This window comes from Sinocyclocheilus anshuiensis, unplaced genomic scaffold (assembly GCF_001515605.1).
Source record: "Sinocyclocheilus anshuiensis isolate Anshui unplaced genomic scaffold, SAMN03320099.WGS_v1.1 scaffold1814, whole genome shotgun sequence".
Taxonomy (NCBI): Eukaryota; Metazoa; Chordata; class Actinopteri; order Cypriniformes; family Cyprinidae; genus Sinocyclocheilus; species Sinocyclocheilus anshuiensis.
In genome coordinates, this window is record NW_015546028.1 from 343213 (window position 1) to 355218 (window position 12006).

A 12006-nucleotide genomic window follows, 5' to 3' on the forward strand; every position below is an offset into this window, starting at 1 on the left:
GTGTGTGTGTGTGTAATTGAAGGCCGGAGCGAGCGGATCTGATGATGACTGACACCAGTGCTGGTGTGTTCATGTTCTGATGAATCTGATGTGACTCACGAATCCTCCAGAGCTTCTGTGTGTCTGATGCTCCTCCGCACCTACTGTACTCCACACATAAACTCGCATTACTTCAGATACAACTAACTTTACGTAATATAAAATAGAATATAAACTTAAACATATTTTCCTTCATCTGTTTGCGAAGGCAATATTTCTCATTTTCATTCAGTTTGTCTTGATGGACCAAATGACTAAAACTAGATTAAAAATGAATAAAAACACAACAAAATTTTGATTATAATTAAAATGAAAAAAGAAAATGAAAACTAATTCTAAATATTTGTCATTACCACTATAGGTAAAATGTCACATTTTTCAGTACCAAATTTGGTACCATACAAAAACTATTGAAAATATATATTTTACATAACTATTTGAAAATAAGAAGTATTAAAAAATGACATGGGTTATAATTGATCATTATTATTAATAACTGAGTAAATGATGCATTAAAAATGCAGTGAAGCTTTAGTATGTAGCCTTTGCTTTAGAAGAGAAAAAATGGTAATAAAATGAAGAACAAAGAAAGATGTGAAATAAAAAGTGGCAGGTGTGTTAGTTTGCATCACACTGCAAGACAGATCTGTTATGACATCAGATTTTTAGTTTTGTCCGTTTCTGTTTATCTCTATGTGAATCATTGCATTTTCAGATTCAATCAAATATTTCATTACAGTTGTAATCACTGACTGAACTTTGCAGTGTGTAGCTAGCAGCACAAAATATATAAAATACCTGAAATATCTCATATGAATGATAACTTACAGTTTTTTTCAGCTACTTACACACATTTTCAAAACTTTGCCTCTTTTTTTCAAAACTTTACACACAAATCCAAGAATTGCACAAACAATGCAAAACGCCTCGCATCTCTTGCAAAACGAAGCACTGCATTCAAAATATCACAAACACATCTCAAAAGCAAACATTTGCAAACACCTTTGCCGTAATATTAATTCCTGTTAGATTTGTGTGTGTTACATAGAGAACTGTGTGTTGTGTTTTGCAAAAAGTGTTTTATGAAATTAAAAACGGAGTCAAAGGCTGAGAATTAGTGTATGGTTTTGCAGATTTGGTGTGTGCTTCTGCTGTTCCGAGTGTCAGCTTTCAGAAACTGTGTGACGAGGAAAGATTTTCCGTGTAAAAAAACAAAACTGTAAACCAGTCCTTACAATTTTCTAAAAAAAAATGACTAGAAAATTCTAGTGTTGACTGATATTATAATGATATTTATTTGGTCAGTATCAGACACCTTCCTGTTCCTCATTTCTGGGTCTGTCTGTGATATTTCCCATCATGCTCTCTGAATGCACTTTTCCCTCTCTGACCTTTTCATCTGAGCTTTGACCTTTTGACCTTGTTGTGTTTTACGCTCTTCCACACGAGCTCCGGTGTTCATCCTGTCATTGTGTCTTTACTTATACAGCTTTCACTGATAGAACATTTCACAAAGAAATACAAAGAAATGGCAAGTAACACACTGAAATTTTGAAGTAGGCAAACTGAAATAACCGTTGTTTTATTTACAACTTTTAAAAATCACTTTTTGTGGTATGTCTAGTATAGCTGTGGCCAGTTTAAACGCTGTATATTCTTTGACTTGCATGTGAAAGCCAGCGCTGCTCATGGGTTTGATTCACTCACTCAAGACTCTCTGGATAAAAGCACCTGCTAAATGCACAGGCGTGTTTAATTAAGATCCATCAGTGATTAAGAGCAGCCTGACGATGGCTGTGTGAACGAGCAGACGTTCAGCACCGGCTCTTCAACACTAACCTGAAGTGACTGGGAGAAAATTGCGAAGGCAAATTGGACGCAGTTCCATTAGGAAGCGCAGAAACACCTTTAATTCCAGATTTAATTGAGGCTGTGATCCAGCAGCACCATCAGCCGCTGTCATTAGTGAGCGTGTCTCGTTACTGTGTGTGACAGTCATTCAGAATGACCATTACATTGCTGTGATTCACCCACATCACACACACACACACACACACACACACTAATGCTGGTTCTATCATCAAATAATTACCCGGTTGAGTTTAATAGCTCTCGTTGTGTTTTTGCTCTGAGTGGACGGAGCCGTTGCCATGAGAACGCACATTATAACCTCGTCAGCTCATTCGTTTTTATATAAACATCAATATCGTGCAAAGAAACATTATAATTACAGAAGTGAATGGAGGAGCAGAGATATTACTGATTCCATAAACTCTTGAATGTGAAGCTCGTTTGTGAAGAGCTCGTTTAACTAGAGTTGTTTTGATTGCTGATGAAGGCCGATGGTTTATTTCAGGCGGCAGAGAAACAGCAGCAGGTGAATATGAGAGAGTCTTTACATTCTCATCATGAGCATCAAACTAAGCTGAATGGCAAATATATTCACATTAACCCTGACATATGAAATAATAGGCAGAAAAACCCGACTTTCTGAAGTGGAACAGTTCATTGAAGCTTTGAACTAAATATTATTATTATTATTTTAAATTATTTTGAATAAATGCATTCTGAAAATATGATTTAAACACAATCAAATAGTTAATAATAAACTGTCATGATTTGAGTGCATTGTTCATTGTTCAGTTTCATTGATGTATGACTGACAAATATGATCACATTAATTTTATTAGATTGTTGATGTTAAAAGTGTTTAATCCGAATGGATGGAAATTTATTAGTGCTATCAATCAATTTAAAAAAATTAACTAATTAATCGTACAATTTTTTTCTGAAATTAATCGCGATTAATCCCACCTAACATTTAAGTTTTTAAATATACTTTTATATTGCAATAATTTCACAATCAATCATCAAATTAATGTAGAAACAACATAAAGACAGCATATTTTTATTATTTGTTTAATGGCTTCTTTTTTATGACTGAAGGAAAAATGTTTTCCTAATATTTAACCATTCAACATTACAGTATAATTGAGAGCTATTATTTTTAACATTTATTAGACTTTCAAAAATAACAACTAATTTAAGTGAAGGGAACTTAAAACAATCTTCATATAAACCCATTATAATAAATGTCATATTTAGCTACCTGTGCCCTTATATACAGAAACTGAATAAAGTTGTCAAACACTAAATTCTAAATTAAATATAGATGAATCAATAGTTATTGATTTCCTCTTTTTTCTTTTGTTCTTTGATGAACAGACATCACAGCAGCTGGTTATTAGATTATTTGGCTGCTATTACTTTAAGAGCTGCCTCTGCTGAACATGACGCGGATCTGACATGCACGCTCGTAGTTTCATCCGCGCTTTAATATGAAATGATACAGGCTACAGCGAGAAAATTCGTTTTTACTGGCATATGGCCTGACAACAGCTCATCTGACTGCAGTTCACTGATGTTCTACTGAAGCACCTTGTCACCTGTACCGTGTGTTTCCACGCTCGTTTGAGATGAAGTGGAGCAAGTTCTCCTGTTTGATGTGCGCATAAAAACATTGTGTGTCTAAATAAACGCAATTCTTGTCAAGAATAAAGTGACAGAAGCAGCAGTTGGGGTGGCCAACCCAAGCCCCACCCCTGAGTTAACTGCATTAAAAATTGTAAACCCCGTCAAACTGGAAAAATTAATGCGCTAATTTTGACAGCACTAAAATATATGTGTAATTGATGATGTTCAGGTCCGAGTGTGTTTGGCGTTTGACATTTACAGTGACATTTACATCTTTTGCTAGAGTACGGTGTGTCTCGTCTCTGAATGAATCGCCTGAATCAAACAGAGAGTGTTTTAGTGTCTGGACCGTTTAAGCCAGTCCTGATCCCAGAATGCCCTGCTCCGATGATGGACAGCGTCTCAGAGCTTCTCCAGGGAAACTCAGCAGCTCCTTGAAGCCTTTGAACATTATCACGGTGCTCGCGTCTGTGTCCGGATGCAGGAAGCCGCTAAATTTAGCACAATAACAGTCAAGTGTTTTTAAGGCCTGAACTGGTGACACATTGCGACTCGTTTATCTGATGTCTGATATCTTCACGCAGATCATTAGACTCGTGCGCTGTATTACAAGAAGAACTGACATGATGTTTGAACCGAACAAGTGAAAATGTGATAAAGATTTAGAAACATCATAGTTTCATCAGACTTTGAAATGTGAGGTTGAAGTCACTGGATCTGTTGGATCTTTATGGCTTTATTATCTAATATAAATGCAAGATTGTCTTTCAGAGCTCTCAGAAATGAAGCAGCGGCGGTATGATATTGTTGAGTTAGGACTCTATTGGGGCCTGTGTTAACGTCTCTGAACACAGTTTGAGTTGATGTGCATGAGGGATCTGCGCTCGCATGCGCCGTTAGCATGTGCTGTTAGCATGCGCATCCCGCCGTCTGTCTGCTGTGCTTAATATTCATGCGTCTCCTCAGGGACGGACTGACAGCCCTGCTGAACACCAGATCCATTCACATGCTGCTGCAGGCTGCTTTAGATGCTGGAATAACACTGACAAGTCTTGCTGTGTGATCTAACTGTATAATATATAAGTAATATAATGTATAAATGTACTTGGTGAGTTTGATGTGGGTTTAAAATACTACTATGGTTGTAAATTGTTTTAAGTCAAGTCACCTTTATTTCTAGAGGTCTTAATTTGATACAGATTGCATCTTCACAGAAATAAACAGGAAAATAACAGTGTTAATGCTGCAAATTTATGAAACAAATTCAATTTCAGCTATAAGCAGCTCTGCAGAAGACCATAGTAGAGTTCAGTGTTGAAATTATTCAGTTCAATAACTATGGAATAAATTCAATTGAAATGTGGTTCATAATAGTATTTTTCTTCCCTAAAATAAAGAGATATGAATATGATATGAATCAGATATGAATCTAGTTATATCTGGGTTCTAATCATGAAACTCTTTTTGTTTTAGCAGTGAACATGCTGATGACGAGAGGTTTATCAGGTGAGTGTCTCTCATGTCTCAGTCATGTCTCAATCATGTCTCAGTCATGTCTCAATCATGTCTCAATCATGTTTTAGTCGTGTGTCAAAGTCATGTCTCAGTCATGTCTTAATCATCTCTCAATTGTGTCTCAGTTGAGTCTCAGTCGTGTCTCTGTCGTGTCTCTCAGCATGTGGACTGACGCTCTGTCTCTGCCATGTTTTAATCATGTCTCAGTCGTGTCTCAATCATGTCTCAATCGTTTCTCAGTCATGTCTCAGTCGTGTCTCAGTCAAATCTCTGTCATGTCTCAGTCGTGTCTCAGTCGTGTCTCAGTCGTGTCTCCGTCATGTCTCAGTCAAATCTCTGTCATGTCTCAGTCGTGTCTCAGTAATGTCTCAGTCAAATCTCAGTCGTGTCTCAGTCATGTCTCAGTCATGTCTCAGTTAAATCTCAGTCATGTCTCAGTCATGTCTCAGTCAAATCTCTGTCATGTCTCAGTCATGTCTCCGCCATGTCTCAGTCAAATCTCTGTCATGTCTCAGTCATGTCTCAGTCGTGTCTCAGTCAAATCTCAGTCGTGTCTCAGTCAAATCTCAGTCGTGTCTCAGTCATGTCTCAGTCAAATCTCTGTCATGTCTCAGTCATGTCTCAGTCGTGTCTCAGTCAAATCTCAGTCGTGTCTCAGTCAAATCTCAGTCGTGTCTCAGTCATGTCTCAGTCAAATCTCTGTCATGTCTCAGTCATGTCTCAGTCAAATCTCAGTCATGTCTCCGTCATGTCTCAGTCAAATCTCTGTCATGTCTCAGTCGTGTCTCAGTCATGTCTCCGTCATGTCTCAGTCAAATCTCAGTCATGACTCAGTTGTGTCTCTCAGCATGTGGACTGATGCTCTGTCTCTGTCATGTTTTAGTCATGTCTCAGTCGTGTTTTAATCATGTCTCAGTCGTGTCTCAATCATGTCTCAGTCGTGTCTCAGTTGTGTCTCTCAGCATGTAGACTGATGCTCTGTCTCTTCAGACGCAGACGGCGCTGATCAATCGTTCACCCAGCAGCCGTGGCTCCTGCAGTGCAATCAAACGCTCCTGCTGCTGGAGATGGAGAGATGCGGAGAACGATTCAGCAGCGACATGAATCACGTCCATCCAGACGACAGATGCAACCTCACGCACTTCATCAGGTGAATCACCATCCTCATCATCATCCTCTACAGCACTTTACTCTCCAATCTATACAAATACAAGAGTCACTCATCTCAATGAGTCCAGCTTAATTAAACATTAATGAGCCTGTGTGTGAGAGAGAGTATGTGTGTGTTTGTGTTTCTTTTTCAATTCATAAGTCGTCACATTTATTTCTACAGCGCTTTATGCAATTCAGATCGATTCAAAGCATCTTCACAGTAATAAACAGGAAAATACATTGTTAATGTTGTAGAATTCATAAATGATGAAACAAATCCAATTTTAGCTGTAAGCAGCTCTACAGAAAACAATAGAACCATTATTCAGATCAATGCAGTTCAACATTTCTGATTGAAGTAATTGAGCATAATGAGACGCTTCCCGTCACTTTTATGAGGCTGATTTGAAGATCAATATATCTGGATCATATCCACTCAAATATGATGAATGATGCGACACTGGAGAGTGTTAGACTCTGAAACACACTGCGTTCTGCTGTATTTGTGCTGTGAGGACTCGGACGGGTAACTAGTTGAGTAGTTAAACGGTTCTCACAGACTCAATGATCTGCTGCGTGTGTTTGTAAATGCTCCGCTGTGATTGATGAATCTGTGATCTGCTGATGTTTATTCTTGAAGACGTTCCAGGAACTCATAGTTCACACTGATCTTGAGCTCCTTCCAGAGACTCGAGGAGTGTTTGACACTCGTCAGCCGGTCAGATGTTGATAAACCAGAAGCACAACACTGTTTACATGTTTATCTGGAACAGAAGCCAGCAGTTCTGACCACATTCACTCTTGAGATGACAGTGACCCTTCACATGTCCAGATCATGTCTTTAAAATGGACAGTATTTATTAAGAATAAGGCAAAACCAGTGTGTTTTCATGCACTGCTCAGTTTTTGTCTTTTCTTTCAGAGTAATGCAAAGAAAACATTCAACTACACATTAAGTGTTTATTTTATTGCACTTTATCTGTTTTTGTCTATAGATTTTAATTACAATCCATATCTTTAAAGAGTTTTTTTCTCTTTACAGTTTTATTCCTCTCCACACTGCAAAAGATTATTTTCTTACTTGGATATTTATACTAGAAAGCAAGACAAAATACTAAGAATTCTTGAATCAGGATGAATTTACTTGACAAGTAAAATGACTTAAGATATTGTCTTATTTTCTGAAAAAAAATGATCAAAATTATGTTAGTTTTTGCTTAAAACAAGCAAAAATATCTGCCAATGGGCCAAGAAAAATACTCTTGTTTAGCTTTGAATTAAGATTATTTTTCTTACTCCATTGGCAGATATTTTTACTTGTTTTAAGCAAAAGCTTACATAATTTTGATCTTTTTTTTCAGAAAATAAGACAATATCTTAAGTCATTTTACTTGTCAAGTAAATTCATCCTGATTCAAGAATGTTTAGACATTTATACTAGAAAACAAGACAGAAATACTAAGTAAGAAAATCATTTTCTGCAGTGTATATTCTGATTGTTTTTACATATTTCATTCACACTGATTTATAAACATTTCACTCCTGAAAACATGGTGAAAATGTGTTTGTTTTCTGTCTGTTGACAGTATTTTCTGATTTATGCACAAAAAGAGAAATCCAGAATCCCCTCTGGAAAAACCTTTAACTCTAATAAGACAACAAAATCAAACACAAATTATGAACTTGACTTTTATCCAATAATCAGATGTATGTTCTGGAAATGTGTGCATTTGTGCGTATTTAATTAGAGAATGCTTCATTTGCATATTTAAACATAACATTTCAGAAAACGAATAATACACTAAATGTTTTTTGCCTCTGATGACTAGTAACAGCAACACACAGATGTGAGGAATCATTCACGTCTGCAGAGCTCTAGTTCCAGTGATGAGTGACTCAAACACCATCAAAACGATAATAATAATCAGAAACGAGGGTTTGAGCTGGACGCTGGTGAACATCAGTGACCCACGACTCACTTGCACACCATTAGGTTCACCGCTGGACGCTTTATTAAGACAGACCATTAGACGGGTCACAACATGAACCCAATTACTGAGATCCTGAGCGGGACTGTTTTCCTAGACTCTGGAGGAAAGAGCCTACAGGCGTCAGCAGGGACCAATCACAGCTCACACACAGCCGCTCATTTGCATACTAATCACAGGAAACCTTCATGAACCTCTTTAACTTCATTTATTCAGTCACTGAGGTCCAGTATTTCACTGGAGATTGACCTGCTCAGACGCGTCTCAGACTGTCTCGCTGTGCCTCACTGTCTTCTGCTCAGCAGATCAGCGTTTCTCTGGTCTGGTGGAGGTTTTTCTCCATGATAACATCAGCAGATGGGACAGCAGGTGTGTTTTTGCTGAAGATGGTTGCTGATGACAGATAGTGAGTGCTGCGGTCCCTGATGAGCTCTTTACTAACGGCTGATACGATCACATGACCAATAGAGAATCAGTGACGACCGTGCTAATGGGATCTGATCATAACAGACACACACACACTCACACACACACACACACACACACACACTCACACACTCACACACACACACACACTCATTTTCATTAAGAAAGCAAAGCCTGTTTTGCATTCATATCAAATTAATTTAATCCCAAACATTCTTGTCATTATGAAAAAAAAAATTATTATTTCATTTTGAAAGTCACATTCTGCTTTTAATAAAAACAATCATTGTGTCTGTATAGGCCGATTTTTGTGGCTATATTACAATGATGAGAGATTTTTTTTTTCATGACATTAATAATTGAATTAGAAAAAATGTTATTACTTTGAAGCTGTCTTGAAACAATCTGTATGGAATACAGTGCTATACAAATGAATATGACTTAATAAGAAAGTGAAACACCACAAATTAACAATGTTTAAAACCATGTTACAATGTTTCTGAAATGTTATGTATGAATATGCAAATTAAATCTGCACACTTCTTAGATTTTTTCCTCATATTAGAGTTAAAGGTTTTTCCAGAGGGGATTCTGGATTTCTCTTTTTATCACTCCATAAATCAGAAAATACTGTCAACAGACAGAAAACAAACACATTTTCACCATGTTTTTAGGAGTGAAATGTTTATAAATCAGTGTGAATGAAATATGAACAAACCTTCAGAATATAGAGAGGAATAAAACTGTAAAGAGAAAAAACTCTTTAAAGATATGTTATGGAGCAAAATACAGCAAAACTTTAGCAGTGCATGAAAACACGCTGGTTTCGCCTGTAGTGTCTCAAAGAAGAGTCTGCATGTGTTTAATTGTCATGAAGATATCCCAATGCAAAGCATCTTCATGATCCTCAGAATCAGGCTTCATGTTCTTTGTGCCAGTATTAATATCTTGTGTTCTGGACGTCGATCAGGAGGATTGTGTGAGGAAGTGTGCTTTGGTATTGTGATGTAAATTCTGTTCATCTGCGTCTCAGTGAAGATGAAGAGGAAAGAACTTTATTAGCGTTATAAAGCTCAAGTCACGGGCAGAACTCTGGCTAATTGGAAAGATTTGTTTGAAAAGAGTCATTAAACGCTGAATATGAGCCGTTTCTCTGGCTGACGTCCTGAAGGAAATGAGTGATGCACTGATTGCTGTGAAAGAAAACGACCTGAATTTCTCCATCACATGTGACCCTGCAGCACAAAAGCAGTGTTAAGTCGCTGGGGTATATTTGTAGCAATAGCCAACAATACATTGTATGGGTCAAAATTATACATTTCTCTTTTATGCCAAAAATCATTAGGATATTAAGTAAAGATCATGTTCCATGAAGATATTTAGTAAATGTCCTACCGTAAATATATCAAAACTTAATTTTTGATTAGTAGTATGCATTGCTAAGAACTTCATTTGGACAACTTTAAAGATGATTTTCTCAATATTTAGATTTTTTTGTACCCTCAGATTCCAGATTTTCAAATAGTTGTATCTCGGCCAAATATTGTCCTATCCTAACAAACCATACATCAATGGAAAGCTTATTTATTCAGATCAGGTTTCTGCTTGTCTCCTCAGAGAGTATCACGTCTTCTCCTTCTGCACGGAGATGAACGCCGAGCGCATCGGCTGCTTCTGGCCGAACCCAGCGGTGGAGCGCTTCATCATCAGCATCCACAAGCACTTCTTCTCCAACTGCAGCCTGGAGCACGTGGTGTTGGTCGACCCGCCGGACGACACGCTCACCCTCCTCATCCTCGTGCCCGTCTTCCTCACGCTGGCCATGGTGGTGCTGGTGGTGTGGTGCAGCAAGCGGAGCGACATCCTCGCCTAGCGTCTGTGGATGAAGAACACGCTCACAGCAGGTTTGGTGTGTGCTTCTGCTGTTTGAGTGTCAGCTTTCAGAAACTGTGACGAGGGAAGATGAAAAAGCTGTAATTCAGTGCAAATAGAGAGCGGGAGTGAAGCTCTGTCAGGATCTCTGGAAGGAGGACTACATGTATCATGCACTGTACAGCTATTATTTAATGTTTTAATTAAATAACGTAGATTTAGAGTATTTGTCAAGCTCACACTGCCGTGTTTGTGGTTTTTGTTGGGTTCGTTATCATCTCGACACGCATCGCCGGCTCATTTATCCAGTGATTTTAGCTTGAGTTTTCTTCTCTGACTAAATGATCAACATGTTCCTGTGAAACACAAACGCCTGAAGCGGGACATGTGAACGAGTTCGAGTGAGAATCCGGCCAGGCTGGTTTTAGGATGACGGTATTATTTATATGAGAAGGAAAGCCGTGTATTGTGTGCGACTTAGAGATACAAACAAAAGACAATAGTTGCTCTCAAGCGCCTGGCCTCGTGTTCTGCAGAAGAGCCGCTCGCGCCGCAGGAAGGATATCAAAGTCTTTCCCAGCGCGGCCGATGAATGAGAGGAAGAAGTGGCCTGGTTATGATTTTCACCAAAAGAGCTCCAGGAACCGCTGCCGTGTTCCCCAAACGTGTGTGTTCTGATGGAGAGATGATGATCGTCTGTGAGCGTCGTCTCGTCAATCTGCAGCATTTCTTATCCTGCTGTGCAGAACAGCAGCCTACATTTCTGTATTTGAACTGCATAAAACATATTCCATCGATTAGGATTTCACAGTTCTAACATAAACTAATAAACTTCTTAGCATGAACTGATAAACTGAAAGTAATGCATATTTATCAGTTATTCGTCAATGAAACAGGTCACTCAAGAAATCCTTTACTATTTGCATCTACTTGATTTTATTTAAATATTTAAAAAAGAGTTTATTACAGTTTCTTAGATTCGGTTTAAATCTGTTTGTTGTGAAAATAAATAAATAAATTCAGTTTAAAAGTATGAAGATGTGACTACCTGTGAATTGAACTGAAACAAACTTTATTTATTAATGATAAATATATCACTGCAAAAAATGATTTTCTTACTTAGTATTTCTGTCTTGATTCAACATTCTTCAATCAAGATGCATTTAATTGACAAGTAAAATGACAAGATATTAAGTCTTGTTTTTGTTTTTTTAAAATGATCAAAATTATGTTAATATTTGCTTAAAACAAGCACAAATATCTGCCAATTGAGTAAGAAAAATAATCTTAATTCAAAGACTAAACAAGAGTATTTTTCTTGCCCCATTGGCAGATATTTTTACTTGTTTTAAGCAAATATTAACATAATTTTGATCTTTTTTTTCAGAAAATAAGACATAATATATTAAGTCATTTTACTTGTAAATTCATCTTGATTCAAGAATTCTTAGTATTTTTGTCTTGTTTTCTAGTATAAATATCTAAGTAAGAAAATCATTGTTTGCAGTGTATAAAGTTATATGAAACAAACTTTATTTAT

The 12006-nt window shown here is 37.3% G+C and overlaps 1 protein-coding gene across 3 annotated transcripts in view; it reads left to right on the forward strand.

The window, feature by feature from the left end:
• LOC107698711 (receptor activity-modifying protein 3-like) overlaps positions 1-11513 on the forward strand; it is an 18084-nt gene extending 6571 nt beyond the window's left edge. The window contains exons 2-4 of one of the 3 annotated variants that reach the window (XM_016499816.1): positions 4990-5019; positions 6019-6178; positions 10212-11513. In XM_016499816.1, the coding sequence (XP_016355302.1) occupies positions 4990-5019; positions 6019-6178; positions 10212-10467 (446 nt within the window). In that variant the 3' untranslated portion in view covers positions 10468-11513. Of the gene's footprint in view, positions 1-4986; positions 5020-6018; positions 6179-10211 lie in introns of all 3 variants that reach the window. The other 2 variants (XM_016499813.1, XM_016499817.1) reach the window with 2 other exon arrangements.
• The last annotated feature ends 493 nt before the right edge of the window (positions 11514-12006 follow it).